This window comes from Gigantopelta aegis, chromosome 10 (assembly GCF_016097555.1).
Source record: "Gigantopelta aegis isolate Gae_Host chromosome 10, Gae_host_genome, whole genome shotgun sequence".
Lineage (NCBI taxonomy): Eukaryota > Metazoa > Mollusca > Gastropoda > Neomphalida > Peltospiridae > Gigantopelta > Gigantopelta aegis.
The window spans coordinates 27,560,387-27,582,011 of record NC_054708.1 but is presented as its reverse complement, the minus strand read 5'-3'; the positions used below and the strand labels follow the sequence as shown (position 1 = coordinate 27,582,011).

Sequence of the window (21,625 nt, the reverse complement as noted above, 5' to 3'; positions counted from 1 at the left end):
TGTGCACAGATTGTTTGTTATATTTTTGGTATATACCAAGCGACAGTAGAATGGGATATTGTGGTCTATGTATGCGCCATCGAAACGCAGCACACACCTCCCAAAAAACACACACAAAAAACATAATAATAATAACACACACACACACACACACACACAAACCCCCCCCCCCCCCCCGCCCCAGACACACACACAAATAAACAAAAACAAAACATGCAAACAAACAAAAACACAAAAATACTAACAACAAATAAGTAACAAACAAAAACAAATGCATTTTAAAAGGCAAGAGTGAGTCTTGTGTTGTGAAATATGTGTTCGCACAATACCCGAAAGTGGGAGTTATGGCACTGTGTTTTGTTTTCACTACAATAACATACAACAACACAACATAAAATAATACAACAAAAAGGTACGGTAAGTTTCAAGACATATTAATTAACTCCCGTTTCAAACAGTGAAGATAAGGGTTAAGGAGCAGATCTTTATTCCACTTTACAATGATTTTCATTTAAATTGTTTGTTTTGTTGTTTATTTGTGGGGGTTTTTGTGGGGTTTCTTGTGGGGGTTTTTTTGTGGGGTTTCTTGTGGGGGGGGGGGGGGGTTTCTTGTGGGGGGTTTTGTAGGTGTTTTATTATTTATTTATAATTTTTTTTGCTTCGTTATGGTATTCCTGGAAGCCGCTTCAGTCTTTGTATGAGTGGGTCCATCTTTATTTTCTCACGCTGTATTATAGGCCCCCTTCCTACACCCCAGCATATAGATTTATTAGCGGATATTTGTCCAACAAATAAATTATGGCAACACTGGCTACGAGGAGAAAATGTGGTGTTACATATTAAAAAAAGGATGTAAAGAGTTTTAATTGCGTATTTCTTAAGTTGGGCATTGTATTCAACAGGGCGTCAGCGATTCGCGATTGTAGCCAATGGATGTATCTATATCTACAGCAACGAGAACGCCTCGAAACCATTGCAGTTGGTTCATCTGGAGGGATACAACCTGTAAGACTATCTAAATTTAAGTTAATTTATTTTTGTATTTATTTAATTGATTAATTAATAAATTTATTTATTTATTTATTTATTCATTCATTCATTCACAAGTTACGATAACATAGGGACAGATTGCCAGTGCTCTGCGACTGCTATATAAATGTTTACGGACACCTCAAGGCACATTGAACGAGTTTGCAGCCATTGTAGCATGTTTCTGACTAATAGAACCGTTTAGGCGACTGAAACTAGATATTAATGAGTCCATTGGTCTATTGGTCGTTCTAGCCAGTGCATCACGACAGGTATATGAAAGGCCGTGGTATGTGTTATCATGTCTGTTGTATGGTGTATACAAAAGATCCCTTACTACTAATGGAAAAAAATGTAGCGAGTTTCCTCTCTAAGACTATATGTCAGAATTACAAAATGTGTGATATCCAATAGCCGATGGTTAATAAATCAATGTGCTCTAGTGATGTTGTAAAAATAAATAAAAATAAAACTTTTTTCTACATGTGGTATACAGTATGTGAAGTAACAAATAAAACTTTTTTCTACATGTGGTATACAGTATGTGAAGTAACAAATAAAACTTTTTTCTACATGTGGTATACAGTATGTGAAGTAACAAATAAAACTTTTTTCTACATGTGGTATACAGTATGTGAAGTAACAAAAAAAAAGTTTTTCTACATGTGGTATACAGTATGTGAAGCAACAAATAAAACTTTTTTCTACATGTGGTATACAGTATGTGAAGTAACAAATAAAACTTTTTTCTACATGTGGTATACAGTATGTGAAGTAACAAATAAAACTTTTTTATGTATTAACTAATCATGAATTATTATTTTTGGATCAAAAGGATGTATTTGATGGAAAGTGAACAAAGCCGATGGGCGTTTCGGCTAGAATCGATTCATTCACAAGCCAAAGTGCACTATTTTTCCTGCGTGAATGATGAATCTAGAAAGGTAAAGTAAAAATAAAATCTTGTACGACCTGTGCTGTTTTAGTTTGCAATAATATAAATATGCAAATGGTTATGTTTTACAACAACTAGAAGTATTATTTTAGTATGGGTTGTCAACTTGAGAACTTGAATTTTAACTGGGACCCTTACAAATACTCCGGTAGTAGGCAGCAATTAAGTGTTTTCGCTATAGAGATAACTCTGGCTGAGAGAGCGATAATAACCGTCTAAACGTCCGTTAGCTCTTGAACGGCAGAGTACTCGGACTAGGTGTACCCCGCTCAGGTTTAGTGGGTGTGTTTGTTTAAACTGATATCCTGAGAGAAAGAGCTGGACATTTCAGAGTATGTTGTCCCCAGAGAGGGCCTACGGTTATTAATAAAAGTGCTGTATAGTCACTAACGCAATATAGAAACAGCGTAAATAAGTGTGGTCTGTGGCCATCTATATACATCACATACACATTCATTATTCTCCATTTTAAAACTCAGAGGTGGCGTACTATTCCATTGTATTATAAACATGGCGATAGGCTTATAACATGGGCGGATCCAGAGGACGTTACAGTGCTCCCATACCACCCCCACCACCACCACCCACCCCCAAACCACCCACCCCGCCCGTTTGAAGTGCTCTTTTTAATGACTTTTTTATGTTTTTAAATCCACCATCAACAATATTTAACACTAAGGTTCAAGCATATTTTCCGGGGATCATGCCCCCAAAACCCCGTACAGATCTCTCTCCCTTTGGGGGCTCGTCTCATATGCCTTAGAAAAACTCAAATTACCCTTTCTACAATTCTGTGATCATAGGCGTACGGGCTGTAACTTTTGTAGTAGGGCAGACTGGTCTTTTGCTCGAAAAACGAAAATGTAGTAGGGCAGGTTGGCTTTTGCCCGAAAAACGAAAATGCCCGAATCTGCATAACAGCATTTTATACACATTAGCATTACTACCAAGCAGCTATATATACGGATTGTAACGAATCACTACGCATCTTTATATGGATTACAACTGAGTTTGAGGGTAGAATGATGGAAATACATGATAAAAAAGTGTCAAGTTGGCACATTTTGCCCGAATATCTGTATCATTTTTTTTCCGAATTTCAGGTTTTGCTCCTGCACTAGGGATGCAGTTGCACACCCACCCATCCTCCCCCCCCCCCCCCCCCCCCCCCCCCCCCGCCCTCTGGCTCGTGCGCTTATGTCTGTGACCCCCTTTACAAAATCCTGGATTCTCAGCTAAGTGTATTAAAACAAGTTACTGACGATAACTGTTGATTGCGATACAGCACAGGTTTATTAAAACTCGTTTTGTTTGTATTTTGAATTAGTAAATGTTATAGTACGGTGAGGCGATATTGTAACTTTAAATGCCAAAAGACGTTGCACCTTTATGTCGTAAAACAAATTCGTTGAAATATTTTTTAAATGTCTAGAAATGGATGAAGATGATAAGAAATGGAATGTACGAAGCCAACGGACAAGAAGTGGAAAGGTAAGCTATAACTCAATAGTATAAGTATATGTATACTGTATAGTAACATATAGAGCAGTATGACATGCCCACTCATCACAAAGGCCATTCATATATAATGTACTATATACTTTTCACTTGGTGAAGAGGACAGAAACTATATCAAGTGTTAAAATATCTTTATAGAAGTAATAAAATGCTGAACATTTGGTGAAGCAATTTCTACTGGAGGCCATTTTGAATTATGACGTCACAACGGCCACCTATTGGTCAGAATTTTGGTTCTTGAGAATTTTTTTTTTATCTACACACTGATATGAGTCTTTGGTAAAAAAAAAATAATAAAAAAAAAATAATAAAAAACCACTGGCACTTTTGTCCAGGGCGTCCCCAAACAAACCTCACTAGTATAAGTATATAATATTAACAAAAGATCTTATTATTCATGGAGATTATTTCATTACATTAAAGTAGAAAAATATCCAAAATAGATTTTGGAAAGATGTACTTATCAGCTGACTATTAATACAGAAAAACTAAAATCTTAAAAATACAGAAGACTGAATATTTGGTACAATACAAAAATACTAAAAGACAATAAACCATTTGTGTATATTAATTATATAAACAAAGGGATTTTGTTCATAAATGACTTACTGGATGATGAAGGAAACATTTTTGATTATATTACTTTTAAAGGAAGATATGACCTAAAGACAAACTTTTTTAATTACTCATCGCTAGTGAATGCTGTAAAATCTTTCTTACACTCATTATAAAACATTAGCAATACAACATTCACCCCTACAAAAAGAAAATGCTAAATGAAAACACGAGAAGTAAAGATTTGTACAATATTTTAAATATGTAATACCAAAGTCACAAACAAAATATGCATCTAAGGGTTTAACATATGATTGTTGTATTTGGGAAAATTTTTATGCTCGACCCTTCAAATGTGTAAAAGATACAACCCTGTTATGGTTTCAGTATCGATTGCTCCATCGGATTTTAGCTACAAATTGTTTCTTACAGATGATACACTATGGAGATTCAAATAAGTGTAGTTTTTGTAAAAGTGTCCCTGAAACCTTACAACAGATGTTTTATAATTGCGATAAAATAAAATATATATGGAATGCATTGGAAGAATGGATATTTGAAAAAATGGACGTTAGAATTTCTCTGAATAAGCATACAGTTATGTTTGGTATAATAAACAGTGATATGAACCAAGTAATTAACTGGTTAATAATCAATATAAAACATCACATTTATAGTATGATAATTCTCAACAACAGTCTTAATTTTAATGTTATAAAAACGAAATTGCAAAAAAAGTTCAAATAGAAAGATATATTTATTTTAAAAATATATGTATGTATGTATGTATGTATGTATGTATGTATGTATGTATGTGTGTGTATGTATCTATATGTATGTGTATGTGTCCATACATGTATATATGAAATATGTTATAATTTTATTATTACTGTAAATTTGTAAGACCCCAACCTTGACATTGCCAGTGATCTGGGGTAATAAAGTTTTTAAAAAAAGAAAAAAGAAGTATATAATATTATAACCACAACATTGTATCAGTTCAAAATGTATCTATTTCCCAAGGAATCCAACTTGGACAGACTAGGCCAAGCAACAATGCAATACAATGCAAAGCAATGCAATGCAAATGAATGTGAATGCGAGAGTCCATGCTTGTCGTACATCCATAAATCCATCCATCCATCCAAATATGCATCCATCCACCCATTCGTCCGTCTGTTTTCTCATCAATAACATTCCAGTTAGGACTACAGCTGGGTTGCTACGGGACAGTCAGGACATCATTTTCAAAATAATACAAACACTTATTTGATATTTTACCGAAAATGCAGACAGACAGACAGAAAGAAATGTTTTATTTAACGACGCACTCAACACATTTTATTTACGGTTATATGGCGTCAGACATATGGTTACGGACCACACAGATTTTGAGAGGAAACCCGCTGTCGCCACTTCATGGGCTACTCTTTCCGATTAGCAGCAAGGGATCTTTTATTTGCGCTTCCCACAGAAAGGATAGCACAAACCATGGCCTTTGTTGAACCAGTTATGGATCACTGGTCGGTGCAAGTGGTTGACACCTACCCACTGAGCCTTGCGGAGCACTCACTCTGGGTTTGGAGTCGGTACATGGATTAAAAATCCCATGCCTCACTGGGATCCGAACCCAGTACCTACCAGCCTGTTGACTGATGGCCTAACCACGACGCCACCGAGGCCGGTGTACCAAACAGCATCAACGAGTCAAACCTCCCAAGGAATTATGTCCCTGGACAGCTGACAATTTTATTAAAAATATTTTGACATTGTCTATGACTTTCTTAAAGTTTACCGGCCTCGGTGGCGTCGTGGCAGGCCATCGGTCTACAGGCTGGTAGGTACTGGGTTCGGATCCCAGTCGAGGCATGGGATTTTTAATCCAGATACCGACTCCAAACCCTGAGTGAGTGCTCCGCAAGGCTCAATGGGTAGGTGTAAACCACTTGCACCGACCAGTGATCCATAACTGGTTCAACAAAGGCCATGGTTTGTGCTATCCTGCCTGTGGGAAGCGCAAATAAAAGATCCCTTGCTGTCTGTCGTAAAAGAGTAGTCTATGTGGCGACAGCGGGTTTCCTCTCCAAATCTGTGTGGTCCTTAACCATATGTCTGACGCCATATAACCGTAAATAAAATGTGTTGAGTGCGTCGTTAAATAAAACATTTCTTTCTTTCTTAAAGTTTCTATATGTGGAATATAAAGCGGCTGCAAATCCATAATAATAATAGGGATGGGGGGGGGGGCGGAGGGGGGAGAAGCTTTCACAACGAAGCGATGCAGTGTTTCCGAGGTGACTCAATAATTGGGGTTTTTTAAATACCGGAAGTAAAATTACCGTATAAGGCCCTGGGTCAGTAAGGGATTATTTTGTGTTGGCCCGCTGTGACGTGTATGATACGGGCGGTTTGCGACGTATTACGTTTGATAGCTCGTGAGTCCTTGAGTGTCCTTTTTGTGCAAAATGGTATTCGCTAATTATTCCATAGCGTTGACACGGGCACAACAAGCCGAAAGTTCAGTTCGGATTCGTTTCGCATAAATTCTCGAGCTACACGTCTAGCGGATTAATAATAATAATAATTGTTATTACCATCTTCATGTATAATACAATTTGCTATCAATATCATTACAGCCCTCCAACAAACGACGACTACATTTACCAATACTTGCTGAAACCAGTATTTGTACAACCAGAGGATACTAGTAATCTACCCACAGGTACTGAGGGTGAGAGACTAAGTTATGGCATATATTTGTATGAGTGTACCACTTAGAAATATCACGTAGAAAGCGTATGTAAATGTAATGCATAGCATTTTGGTTACGTTTATAAAATTAAAATCTCTGTACATGGGAAAGGAATGAGAAAGGAATGGAACGGGACGTTGGGGGGGGGGGGGGGGGGGGGGGGGGGTTACTTCTGCAGTTTTACTAGTCGTAAACCATTAAACTTGATATACTAAAATTAATGTTTGTTATATGCAAGCATTAAGGTATTCTTTACCTGTGTTGCTTACTGGTCCGTTTCTTCTTCAGATGTTTCAAGTAAATCGTTTGTTTTTTAAATAAAAGTCTCGCTCGCTCTCTCTCTCTCTCTCTCTCTCTCTCTCTCTCTCTCTCTCTCTCTCTCTCTCTCTCTCAGAATACATTTTTATTCAGGGGCGTAGGCTAGGGGGTTCCGACGAACAACCCCCCCCCCGCTGAAGCAAATGGTCCGCTTTCAGAACTAAAACATACAGGTTTATACATATGGAGTTTCTGGTGGTGCAAAAACAAAATAGAAAAAGGTCCATAGGTTCATATTCGACCCCCTAGGTCCAGATCACGCTACGCCCCTGTTTATTTCTGACGCCCGATTGTTCAGTGTTACTTATATATTATGTGTGTTCATGCCAGAGGATGATGACGCGTACAACGATGGCGGTGGCGGTGGCGGTGGCGACAGCGACGACGACGACGGCAGCTCGGATCAGAGTGACTATTGTGTAATTAATGACGAAGACTTGCCTAAAGTTGCTCCAGTAAAGACAAAACCCAACATACCGCGACCTGGTTCGTCCCACAACATTTCTAAACAGCGTTATCCAGAATCATTTGTTTTGTCATTTATTTATTTAAAATTATTAATTGAATCCACTTACACATAAATCAGTTTATTTATTCGTTCGTTCATTCGTTCATTCATTCATGCATATACGCGTGTATCCATTCATTCATTTATTCGTCCATTCATCCATTATATGTGCATGCATTCATTCATTCATTCATTCATGCATCCTTTCAATATATCATTCATTCATTCATAAAAGATGTGAAAATGTAGCGGGTGTCCTTTCTTAAGTCAAAATTATCAAATATTTGACATCCAGTAACCGATGTTTAATAATCAAGGTGCTCTAGTGGTGTCGTTAAACAAAGCAAACGTTTGAAATTTTTAAAAACAAAAAGCAACAATAACAGCAGGCCATATTTTACTTCCTGTTTCGATCTTTGCTTTGGTTGTTCTAAACGACATTTCAACATTATGTTTTCAATTATTATTTGTACTTATTCAGTCCTTGGTTCAGAAACGTTCTGTTGACCACTGAGTTAAGCTAACTAACGTTGAACAACTGGCCACTGGTCATGTGTGTAGCCTCGGTGGCATAGTGGTTAAGCCATCGGACTACAGGCTGGTAGGTACAGGGTTCGCAGCGCGGTACCGGCTCCAACCCAGAGCGAGTTCTTATGGGCTCAGTGGGTAGGTGTAAGACCACTACACCCTCTTCTCTCTCTCACTAACCACTAAAACAACTAGCAACTAACCCACTGTCCTGGACTGATAGCTGAGGATTTTGCCGAGGACAGCATGCTTGAACCTTAATTAGATATAAACTCGAAAATAAGTTGAAATAAATAAATGTAGTCAATAACTGAATAGTGGGTTGGGTTTTGTTTTGTTTTTTACACAATTGTTAAAGTGACAGACCCTAGTTTTTAAACACTACAGCGTATTTTTCACTACTGGAGCCGTTTTGATCATTAAAGGCATATTGTCACAGACCACTGACTTATTAAATGGCCTAACAAGTATAACGTGAAACATATGTATTTGATTTGTCCCTAAATGTACTTTATTCAACAATCTACGCAACCATCATATTCGCCTTATTAATGATATTTTGTAAAAAAAAAAAAAAATTGAATTATGGCAATAGTCCATAATTTAAAAATTAATATTGCTAAGAGGATTGACATGGATTTTACTCCATCATGGTGTAGTTAAGTGTTTCTGGTCATCCTAGTATTTGTAATAGCATGATTATTATTTTGATAAACGTAGGTACCTCTGAGAAGTAATGGTTATGAAGATTAGCTCTCAATCTAATTAAAATTAGCTCCACTAATACATGAGCTAGACCCAGTAGAGCTAATTTTAATCGGATTGATTAGCTCTAGTCTATTTTTAAGAGTATTTTTCCGTTTCAACATCACACTCTTGTTTCACTCTGTTGTAACTTTATCCAAATATATTACAAGTTTGTAGATTAAAGCTCTATCCTAAAGCTGTATCCTAACCGGACGCAAGCGACGCGAGCGATGCGAGCGATTATTTTAGAAATCATTGATTTCAAACGCCGTATCCTAACCGCACGTTTACGGCGCGACAGACCGATTTAAAGCCGCACACCCTAGTTCCACCCAGCGAAAATAAATTATAATTTGGTTAATCTACAAACCTGTAACACACGTAGATCACGTTTTTATCAAATGGAGTGAAAAAGCAGGTTTTATATCGATAAATACCATGGGAATCCCCATGTCCCAATTGCTTGAAATAATTTTGAAAGTTTGTATTCTCGAAGCACAACAATGCCTACGTCACGACAAATTTTACAGACTTGGGGTGCGTTCTTTTCACCTCTCCTGGACATGTTCCAACTGTTCTGTCCTGGTTGTATCGCCTCTCCAGATATCGTAGGACTTAGCAAAATTATTGGTTTTAAGGGTTTGTAACGTTTTGTATTGAGATACTTACTTGTCTGAACTTTATTGTTACTGAAAATGTTCACGAACTGTGAAGAAAAATCTCACAAATGAACAACAACAAATCGGATGTTGATTGCGCGAACCGTGCACGACAAAACAAACCGAACCAAGATGATAACGGTCACGTGGTATACCAACGTCTGTGACATTGAAATGGAAATATCTCGTCTAAAAATAGATTAGACCTTGTCTGCTCAACGGTTTTTTCTCAAACGTGCGTCCGTTTTTCAGAAATACGAAAAATGCATTTTGTGGTATTACAAATACCAGGATTACCAGGATTACCAAAAAACACTTCAGGTGAATGGAAATGTATATTCTAAATAATAAACGGTAAGTAAAGTGCAATTTTATTTGTGAAAAAATTGGTTTAATAGCGAAAAACAACGCCGTAATGGTTAACAACTAGCCGTAACTAGGGTGTGTCCCTTTAAGCTAAGAACACACACATTTGACGTTATTGTTTGGGGATACCTGTGACATAGACAAACGCGCGACATAATAACAATAGGAATTGTTTCTATTTTTCTCGCGTGACACTAGCGACAAAAATATTTTAACCAATCAGACAATTTTTACTTGGCGATTTCAACGGTCGAAGATAAGTTCAAAATTGAAGACTGTCGTTATAGTCGCATCGCTCGTGTCGCACGCGTCCGGTTAGGATACTGCTTTGACCAAACTTAGCGTCCCATTTTCAATGGTTGATGAAACTACGGTCTGTGGCTTTTAACTACGCGACTGACATTACAGACCCTTTGCTTCGTCACAGGGGTACGATCACTGAATAATTTATTGATTACAGCTATACCACCAGCAATACAAGAAGAATCTGATGACACACATGGGGTTAAGGGTCAGAACGGACAACTCAAGAAGGTCAAGACATCTAAAGGAAAAGGAACACCCGATTATATCAATGCACCAGTAAGTTAACGAATAAATTAGATTATTTTTAAATATTTTATTTTAATAATTTTAAAAAACCCACAAAACAAACCCACGTATTGTTCTCCCACATGATCCCACTGACTGGTTTCGTAAAGTTTAATTAATTGTAATTTTAATTTATTATTTAAAACCACGTAACCACCCACCCACACACACACACACACACACCCACACACCCACCCCCCCCCCACACACACACACACCCACACATACATCCACCCACACACACACACACCACACACACACACACACACACACACACCCACACACACACATACACCCACCCACACACACACATACACCCACACCCACAGACACACACAGACACACACCCACCCACCCCACACACACAGACACACACACACCCACACACACACATACACACACACACACCCATACCCACACACACCCACACACACACACACACACACAGACACACACACAGACACACACACACACACCCCACACACACACACAGACACACACACACACACACAGACACACACCCACACCCACCCACACACACACACACACACACACACACACACTCCACCCCACGATCCAACAAACACACACCATGACACTTGATTTTAAATACTGTGCATTATTATAGTGCACCGGCCTCGGTGGCGTCGTGGTTAGGCCATCGGTCTACAGGCTGGTAGGTACTGGGTTCGGATCCCAGTCGAGGCATGGGATTTTTAATCCAGATACCGACTCCAAACTCTGAGTGAGTGCTCCGCAAGGCTCATTGGGTAGGTGTAAACCACTTGCACCGACCGGTGATCCATAACTGGTTCAACAAAGGCCATGGTTTGTGATATCCTGCCTGTGGGGAGCGCAAATAAAAGATCCCTTGCTGTCTGTCTTAAAAGAGTAGCCTATGTGGCGACAGCGGGTTTCCTCTAAAAAAAAAACAGTGTCAGAATGACCATATGTTTGACATCCAATTGCCGATGATAAGATAAAAAATTCAATGTACTCTAGTGACGTCGTTAAATAAAACAAACTTTACTTTATTATAGTGCAATAACTGACAATAAATTAAAATAATGATACCTTATTAGGCGCGAATTAGGGTGTTGGGTGAATATGTTTTGTTGTTTTTCTTTATTTTTCTTTGTGTGTGTGTGTGTGTGTGTGTGTGTGTGTTTGTATGCGTGTGTGTTTGCGTGTGTTTGTGTGTGTGGGCGTGTGTGTGTGTGTGTGTGTGTGCGTGTGTGTGCGGAGGGGGTTATAGGGTTTTTAACTTTTAAAATAAAATATTTTTTATTAGCAAAAATGTTTTATTTTCATTAACTAAAAAATTATTCTTATATAATTTATTATTTCTTTTATAGCAAAACTTATTTTCAGTGGCTAATGCTAAAACAATTCGCCATTAAAAAGGATACCAAATCCTATCACACACGCTCTTCAATTTGTCCAATCTTAAAGAGACATTCCTGAGTTTGCTCCATTGTAAGATGTTCCCGACTCATAAAATATTCCTACGATTAAACTTACATATTACATGTTTTCTTGTTTAGAATATTAGTCTGTATATTCAATGTGTTTCTGGTCGTCTTAATATTTCTAAGAAGCCCAAACTGGATTTTGTTTTCAAATAATTTCTTTGTAACGATTGTAATTACATATCAAATATATTTTTCTGCATAAAATATTAGTGGCTGTATATTAAACGTGTTTCTGATCGTTCTAATATTTGTACTAGGTTAAATTTCATTTATTTTCTAAAATATTGTTTTTTCGTACGTACGAAATTATTTGAAAATACAATCCAGTTTGGGCTTCTTAGAAACATTAAGACGACCAGAAACACATTGAATATACAGACACTAATATTCTAAACAAGAAAGCATATTTAATATGTAAGTTTAGTCGCAGTAATATTTTATTAGTCGGAAACACCTTACAATGGAGCAAACTCAGGAATGTCCCTTAAATCCGCACCTGTACATTTACTGATGTACCAACAAGTCAGTATAAGATAATCTTGCTCATCTTTTTTTTATTATTATTATTAAAAAAATTATTTTTTATTTTTTCAGGATAAAAAGTCAAAGACCCTTCCTGCAGTACAGAAACCCGTCGGGCAGAAACCTGTAGCTGCGCAAAGGCATTCCAATCCAGTGGCGCCGAAATCGAAAACTCAGCCTCAAAAGAACCGGATCCCCTCTGAAACAGAATACATGTTCAACGACAGCGACAGAACCAAGGCATTGCAGTGGGTGTTGTTTGGGGGTTTTATTTTTCTTACCGAGATTTGTTTAAAAATGGCGCTGCTTTAATAACAAAAGAAAAGTAAACGGAGAAAAGAAAAGAAAACCCGGGGGTGGGTAAAACACACGCTTTGGATGGGAACCGGTTCCAGGCTGAGAACCCAGTACCTACCAGCTCTATGACCGATGGCTTAACCACGAAACCACCGAGGCCGGTTGCTGCAAAAAAAGAAAAGAAAACAAGAATTGATACCATTGTAAACGATGCTACGTTCTGGGCATAAAATCCCTTGGCCTAACATTCTGGAGTACCTTATATTGTTGGATATGATATGCGGACATATAATTAATTTCAGGCGGTTTTAATGTACTATGGTCTTTCAAAGAGCTTTCAAAAACGGGTGTCTGCTCAATAAACGAACCCACCGTAACCAATTATACTAATATAATGGATATTTTTAATTGCTTGAATTCATAGATTTCATTTGTAATTTTACTTGCAGAGAGGTCAGCTAATTCGAAATTACACTCATACATATGTATATACTTGATGTCGACGATTGCCAAAGCATTACATAGTGTCCTCTAGCGCTTCCCTACATATTAATAACAATAAAGTAAGGGCTGGAGGTGACTCGAGCTAATTATTAGAGAGATATCAATGAAAAATCGAGTCGTCTGTGTTTCCTGAGTGCAAGTGAACACGAGTTTTGACATCCAGTTCACTGGCGTAGGAAGCGGGGGGGGGGGGGGGGGGGGCATGTGCCCACCCCACACTTTTCTTGATCCAGTAGCAGCGATGATTTGTATATATATATATATATTAGTCAGTAGTTTTTTTTAATGTAGGTTTGGTGTCTTGTTCTTCCTGTATTTACAAAATGTGTTGAGTGTGCGTCATTAACGAAAACATTTCTTTTTCTTACTTTTTTTCTTTCTTTCTTTCTTTCGTTCACTGTATTTACATTGCCTGGGACAGGTTGATCTGAATACTCTTTTTTAAATTTAGACATTACTTTCTAAAACATAATGGGCGACAATTTAGTAGTCTGTTATTAAATGTTAACATTTTACTAAAGCTTTGGTGATTCTCTATATTGTTTCCAGAATTCTGAAATCCAAGCCTAAGGGCACGTACCTTGTCCGCCTGTCTCGTAACCAGGACGGGAAAGTACTCGCGGTACAAACCGAAGACGACGTCAAGGAATACCGGATATTTGAAAAGGTAATGTTAAAGATAAACTTTGTTTTGTTTAATGCACCACTGGAGCACATTGATTTATTAATCATCGGCTATTGATGTCAAACATTTGGTCATTCTAACATTTAGTCTTAAAGCGGAGACAACGCTATATTTGTCCATTAGTAGCAAGGCATCTTTTATATGCACCATCTCAAAGACAGGATAGCGCATACCACGGCCTTTTGGTGCACTGGCTGGAACGAGAAATAGCCCAATGAGCCTAGGTAAAGATAGATACCGAAGTTTTGAACCGTAGGTTAATAAAATTTTAAAAATTACATTTATTTTAATATTAAGGTAATTTAAGCCTGAAAGCACTTTTAGAATAAATCAACTAGTCCAGAACTTCAACTGGCTGTAACGTTCAGTAGTATAATGCTCAGGATGTTGAGCGAACACTTTGACTGGTACCATCGTCTTCTATCGCATCACATTAATTTAACATACGGAGCCGAAGCTGGAGCCCTCCTGAATGTTCCCCAGAAATCACTGAATTCACCGTGGACAAACTGTCCACAAGATCTGTTGCTGCAGCCAGTGGCGGATCAAGAAAATCCATTTGTGGGGCGGGGGCATTGCCATGAGGCGGAATGACAGGGGAACTTTGGGGGAGGTTTGGAGAGGGATCGTAAAAAAAGAAGAACATTAATATACATGTATAATAAAATTATAACTCACAAGATTTAGGGGGCCCGGGCCCAGACCCCAGCCCCCCCTCCCCGATCCGCCTCTGGCAGCAATTGCGAATTCCAACCAAAATACTGCAAGAACGGTTAGATCAACGCTAAAATCTAGCGATGTTCCAGTGATTGATTATAATAGAAGATTGATCTGTTTGGCTGTTACGATGTGATGATCGATTATGAAAATCATTAATCGATTGTGTGAGGAAAAATTACTTGTAATTGTTCCTCCAGTTTAGATGATGGAATTGATGTAGGTATGTTGGAGTTGGGGTTTGTTTTCATGTGTACATAAAGACAAATTATATTAAATTGTTATTAAGGGTAAAATAAAAAATGTTTAGGGTCTATACAATTGGTGCACAGTACTTAAATAATTCAAACCGGCCTCGATGGCGTCGTGGTTAGGCCATTGGTCTACAGGCTGGTAGGTACTGGGTTCGGATCCCAGACGAGGCATGGGATTTTTAATCCAGATACCGACTCCAAACCCTGAGTGAGTGCTCCGCAAGGCTCAGTGTGTAGGTGTAAACCACTTGCACCGACCAGTGATCCATAACTGGTTCAACAAAGGTCATGGTTTATGATATCCTGCCTGTGGGAAGCGCAAATAAAAGATCCCTTGCTGCCTGTCGTAAAAGAGTAGCATATGTGGCGACGGCGGGTTTCCTCTAAAAAACAGTGTCAGAATGACCATATGTTTGACGTCTAATAGCCGATGATAAAATAAAAAATCAATGTGCTCTAGTGGCGTCGTTAAATGAAACAAACTACTTTTTTTTTAATAATTCAAATCATTCATACATGTATGTTCATATAATTCTAACCGATTATGTAATCGAAAGTTAATCGATTGGTGTAAACCAATTATAACCGATAATCGATAATGAAATACCAATCGATTCCCAACACTACTAAAAGCTGAAGCTGGTGTATTTATTGATCTGTACTTTTTTTCAACAAGTAGCCCAGTGGTAAAGCCCTCGCTTGATGCGCGGTCGGTTTGGGATCGATCCCCGTCGGTGGGCCCATTAACGTATTTCTCGCTCCAGCTAGTGCACCACGACTGGTACATCAAAGGCCGTGGTATGTGCTATCCTGTCTATGGGATGGTACATAAAAAAGATCCTTTGCTGCTAATCGAAAAGAGTAGCCCATGAAGTGGCGACAGCAGGTTTCCTCCCTCAATATCTGTGTGGTCCTTAACCATATGACCGACGCCATATAACCGTAAATAAAATGTGTTGGGTGCGTCGTTAAATAAAACATTTTTTTTTGTTTTTGTTTTTTTATTGCTTTAAGTTTTCTCCCTCAATATCTGTGTGGTCCTTAACCATATGACCGACGCCACATAACCGTAAATAAAATGTGTTGAGTGCGTCGTTAAATAAACCATTTCTTTCCTTCCTTTTTTCAACAACTGCTCGTTCTGGTTTATGAGTCCTGAAGAACATCACTGTCCATCCGCACCTTCAATCTTCGTTTGTGTTTTTGTTTTCGTTTCAGAATAAACAAGTGACCTTGAACAATAAAGACTACTATCACTCTGTGGAGGATCTTCTCAGCAATTACCTGGACAGAAATCTTCCAAACAGAAACATTTCTCTGACGCGCGCGTTCAGTCAAACTGACGTCAGATTCTAATATCTTGCAAAAAAAAAAGAGAAAAAAAAAAGAGAAGAATAACGCTTTTGTGCAAGAGGCAAACATGAGTGTATACATTGTGTAAAAACACATTTACAAGACGCTGACCATCCGGGTTCCAGATTGACTACAGAAAGACAGTAACCTTTTGATGTGCATCATGGCTGTTCGTTTATTGTAAAGACTTAAAGAAAGTTGTTATTTTGTTATTCATGGGCCTAATTCACATAGGTCTCTTAGGCTCTGCTAGACAACAGAGCATCCTCTTTGACAATCTGATTAAAATTAGCTCTACTGGTCTCACCAGTAGATCTAACAGCATTGTGTGGAACCCCATGTCCAGGTGACATTCATCTATAAATAACAATTTAAATATTGACCAATGACACTTTGCCTTTTATAGCGTTATTCGGAAGCATACAAATTCTAAAAATATCGGGCGGGACTATTTATGCAATAGGCGAACTTGTTGGTCTATTTCAACATTGAAAAAACAGAAGGAAAAGTGCAGTAATAAACTCTGGATTGTAAATTAGTTTCCGGCATACTTCGTAATTCATCGGCATCACAAAGAGATCGCAAAGTTGCGAGAGTTTAGTGAATTAGGCCCAAAATCTCACCGACCGCGAATAAATGACGAATCTCGTTCTTCCTGTAATGAAGCCAGTGCATCACGACTGGTATACGAAAGGCCGTGGTATGTGCTATCCTGTCTGTGGGATGGTGCATATAAAAGATCCCTCGCTACTAATTAAAAACATTTAGTGGGTTTCCTCTCTATGACTGTTAAAATGACCATGTATTTGACATCCAATAGCCGATGATGAATAAATCAATGTGCTCTAGTGGTGTCGTTAAACAAAACAAACTTTTTTAACTTTTGCTGTAACGAAACCCAACTATGTATGTTTTGGAGGAAGAGCGGTCACTGATAGACTGGTTTTTACGCCTAACGTTAAATGATTTTTGTAGAATAAAACACAATGGTACCAGTCAAATTGTTTGCGAACGCTCGCTTGCTTTAATTTACTTCCGTGTACTTAAAAAAGAATTTGCTGTCGAAGCCTTTTTAGCGATTTAAATTACTTATTAACTACATTTGTTTTCTTTGTTTAGAATAACAGATTAAAGTGTGTTTTGTTTAACGACAACACTAGAGCAAAAGCACCTTAGACGAGCACTTATGGTAGTCTAACCAAGAAACTATATTTTATATGCAAGTATGTTTTATTTAACGACGCACTCAACACATTTTATTTACGGTTATATGGCGTCGGACATATTGTTAAGTACCACACAGATATTGAGAGAGGAAACCCGCTATCGCCACTTCATGGGCTACTCTTTTCGATTAGCAGCAAGTGATCTTTTATGTGCACCATCCGATAGACAGGATAGCACATACCACGGCCTTTGATATATTATATATGTAAACACAACAAACGTTTTTAACGCCACTGGATTAGTTGATCATCGGCTGTTGGATATCAAATAGTTAGTAATTCTGACAGTCTTCAAACGAAACCCGCTAGACTGTTTCATTTCATTTCAACGTATTTTCGTGTTTATATCCAATTAAGGTTCAAGCACGCTGTCCTGGGCACACACCTCAGCTATATGGGCTGTCTGTCCACGACAGTGGGTTAGTGGTTAGTGAGAGAGAAGTGTAGTGGCCTTACACCTACCCATTGAGCCCTTAAGAACTCGCTCTGGGTGGGAGCCGGTACCGGGCTGCGAACCCTGTACCTATCAGTCTTATGTCCGATGGCTTAACCACGACGCCACCGAGGCCGGTAGATTGTTTCATTAGCAAGGACTCTTTTTACGTCCATTTTCCCACAGATTGTCGTGGGGTACAGGCTTGGTTAAAAAGGTTATAAGCACCACACTATCAATTGTAGGGTCGTTACTTGTAGTAATTTAATATAGTCCGGTTTAGGAAATAAATGTAGTTCCTCATAAAAAAAATAAAACCTAATACAAAATTGTGATATGTCTTTTAAAATTCTTCTCTGATGATTACAAGTTGGTTGACCGCTGTTTTATTTAAATAATCCATAAAGTCACTTGCTATATTTAGTACTAACTGATAACAACTATGCAAGTGGTTTACTCCCACATGGGGCGGTGCTAACTGAACATTTTTGTTGTAAGTACTAATGAATTATTGTATTGAACTGCATAAAGTAATTAATGGTTGTGTGCAACCTTTTTCCAAGTCGGAAACGTCTTACAACAGTAATTGTAGAAGGTAAAGCCATCGGACTTGAGGCTGGTAGCTATAGATACTGGGTTCAGATAACGGTACCGTTATGAGTTTAATGCGTAGATTTAAGGTCACTTCGCCGACAATTCAGATAGCTACTAAGTCCCCCGTGCTGGTTTTTGTTGTTGTTGTTGTTGTTGTTGTTGTTGTTGTTGTTTTTTGTTTTTTGGGGGGGAGGGGATATTGTACTCTATACTGGTTTCAAACTATATTGTGCCATTCTAACAACTGTAGATACATGATACATGGATCATTATGTATATATATTTATTCAACATGGATAAATTACACTATCACATGCAGTATCTCAAATCGTGCACCATGGTTCAAGCCTGGATCATGACATGATTGACAATTTGATGAAACCCCCCACAAAATCATTAGTCCCCTAACCTCCCAACCGAAGGGAACTTTAGATTTCGTCCCCGTCTTTCGGTCTATCTGTCCGTCTAAATCGTAGATAGTTTTCTGGATTTTGAGCAGACATTTTGTGTACAGCTTTATCATGTACTTAGTAACTACATTAGATCAAGTTTGACTTTCATGGCAGTTTACTTATTTTTCACGCAGTTATGGCCCTTGAACTTAGGAGATACGAAAAATTGTTCGGCTCGGTAGAGGTACATGAGAGTACTTTAGCAGTACTCTCACAATGCTTGTGTAGCTGTGTTTATGTTTTGCATCAGTAAAACATGTCATAGTATTTCACTGAACTTATCTTCGTGCTTATATCCAATTACGGTTCAAGCACGCTGTCCTGGGCAAACACCTCAGCTATACGAGCTGTCTGTCCAGGACAGTGGGTTAGTTGTTAGTTGGTTAGTGGTTTGTGAGAGAGAAGAGGGTGTATTGGCCTTATATTTAGCCAAGCACGTTGCCCTGGACACGCACCTCAGCTAGTAGTTAGTGAGAGAGAAGAGGGTGTATTGGCCTTATACTTAGCCAAGCACGTTGCCCTGGACACGCACCTCAGCTAGTGGTTAGTAAGAGAGAAGAGGGTGTAGTGGTCTTACACCTACCCATTAAGCCCTTAAGAACTCGCTCTAGGTTGGAGCCGGTAACGGGCTGCGAACCATGTACCTAACAGCTGATGGCTTAACCGCTGCGCCACCGAGACCGGTCATGGTATAAGAAGCCGATGCTGAATCTTTGATACAATTCATAAGAATTACGATTTAGAAATCATGTGTAAAACATATTGGTTATTTGGATCTGGGTAACCCAATTTCATATTTTATCCAGATGATATTTTTTATTTGACCGATCAGAGCTTGTCCGTTACAAATCAGTCACCATCTCCAGACAAACTATATTATAGAAGCAGGTAATTACGTTTAGTATTAACAATTTTACAGACAAGTATTGTTATATTCCTGTTGTAACTTTCATCTCAGTTGCATGATGATATATTTTTTGCAGATGTACATATTTAGAACTATAATGTACTATATTTGTCCATACTGTAGTTGTAAATAAAATTTTTTTTAAAAAAACATACCTGCGACTCTTTGTACTTCTTACTAAATGTACATTTATATTATACAAGTCGTCCATGCAAATGACTCAAACAAAGCGTTATTATCCACCCACCCATCGCTGCCGTCTCTCTCTCTCTCTCTCTCTCTCTCTCTCTCTCTCTCTCTCTCTCTCTCTCTCTCTCTCTTTATATATATATATATATATATATATCCTTCCTTCCTCCTCTCTCTCTCTCTCTCTCTCTCTCTCTCTCTCTCTCTCTCTCTCTCTCTATATATATATATATATATATATATATATATATATCCTTCCTCCTCCTCCTCTCTCTCTCTCTCTCTCTCTCTCTCTCTCTCTCTCTCTCTCTCTCTCTCTCTCTCTCTCTCTCTCTGTTCGTACACTACACTTGCAAGTTGAACCTTCTATGTGTCTATATATTACATCTCTATCTGGAAAAAAAACCCAGAAATAAAGAGAATTACATAAAAGAGGTATATAAAAGACTTTGTGACTATGAGATGTATGTAGCTATGTGAGTCAGACGCCTGACATAATACTTTTGTACAAACACTTCTATTATGTGTTATCTCCTGGAACAAAGGCCACTATCTGCAGTACACTGTATGTAAATGTTTTACGACCTCAAAGTCAATAATCTAAGATGTCAACATTAGGTGTTTGGTAACAACGCCCGCGCCGCGTCAAAAAAAAAACCCCAGGCCCAATGGAGTTTGGTCTTTAGTCAGTATATGCTTAGTGAGGTTGACAGAGGAAGGAAGGAAGGAAATGTTTTATTTAACGACGCACTCAACACATTTTATTTAAGGTTATATGGCGTCGGACATATGGTTAAGGACCACGCAAAGATTGAGGGAGGAAACCCGCTGTCGCCACTTCATGGGCTACTCTTTTCGATTAGCAGCAAGGGTCTTTTATATGCGCCATCCCATAGGCAGGATAGCACATACCACGGCCTTTGATGTACCAGTCGTGGTGCACTGGCTGGAGCGAGAAATGGCTGACAGAGGGTAAATAAAAAGCTTATAATCTGAAAGAGACGATCGAGTAATCTTGTCTTACACATCTTTGAGCCAGGCAATTTCTCGTTCCAGTCATCGCACCGCGACTGGTATGTCAAAGGCCGTGGTATGTGCTATTCTGTCTGTAGGATTGTGCATATAAAAAAAATCCCTTGCTACTAATGGGAAAATGTATCGGCGTGTTTTCTCTTTAAATGTTTGACATCCAATAGCCGATTATTCATAAATCAATGTACTCTTATGGTGTGGTTAAAGAAAACGAACTTTAACTTTAATAAATTCAAAGTGGAACTGGGAGACGGGTTTTGGTTCGGAAGAACATAAGAGTTACTCGTGTGTCCTTCTGTACAGTTAGACACTAGATAATGATATAAGAACCTAACGCCTAGAACAGACAAAAAATTGTCATTTTAAACATCGATATTTTTATCTTCGAATCAGATACTCTAGGAAATCACGTTTGAGGACGTCCACAGATATAATTGTTACGGGAAAACTACCCCGGGACTC

The 21,625-nt window shown here is 38.4% G+C and overlaps 1 protein-coding gene and 1 long non-coding RNA gene across 5 annotated transcripts in view; both read left to right on the top strand.

Moving 5' to 3' along the window:
• The window catches only part of LOC121383460 (SH3 domain-binding protein 2-like), a 30,971-nt gene extending 14,444 nt beyond the window's left edge, over nucleotides 1-16,527 (top strand). For 3 of the 4 annotated variants that reach the window (XM_041513515.1, XM_041513518.1, XM_041513516.1), the window contains 9 exons: nucleotides 903-1,005; nucleotides 1,865-1,973; nucleotides 3,417-3,475; nucleotides 6,694-6,788; nucleotides 7,458-7,613; nucleotides 10,396-10,517; nucleotides 12,593-12,768; nucleotides 13,871-13,988; nucleotides 16,196-16,527. In XM_041513515.1, coding sequence (XP_041369449.1) covers nucleotides 903-1,005; nucleotides 1,865-1,973; nucleotides 3,417-3,475; nucleotides 6,694-6,788; nucleotides 7,458-7,613; nucleotides 10,396-10,517; nucleotides 12,593-12,768; nucleotides 13,871-13,988; nucleotides 16,196-16,333 — 1,076 coding nt within the window. In that variant the 3' untranslated portion in view covers nucleotides 16,334-16,527. The remainder of the gene's footprint in view (nucleotides 1-902; nucleotides 1,006-1,864; nucleotides 1,974-3,416; nucleotides 3,476-6,693; nucleotides 6,789-7,457; nucleotides 7,614-10,395; nucleotides 10,518-12,592; nucleotides 12,769-13,870; nucleotides 13,989-16,195) is intronic. The other variant, XM_041513519.1, reaches the window with a different exon arrangement.
• Nucleotides 16,528-18,007: 1,480 nt separating this feature from the next.
• On the top strand, nucleotides 18,008-20,077 carry LOC121383123. Its single transcript, XR_005959263.1, has 2 exons — nucleotides 18,008-19,605; nucleotides 19,732-20,077. It is a non-coding gene; the product is annotated as an uncharacterized LOC121383123 (long non-coding RNA).
• Nucleotides 20,078-21,625: the final 1,548 nt, after the last annotated feature.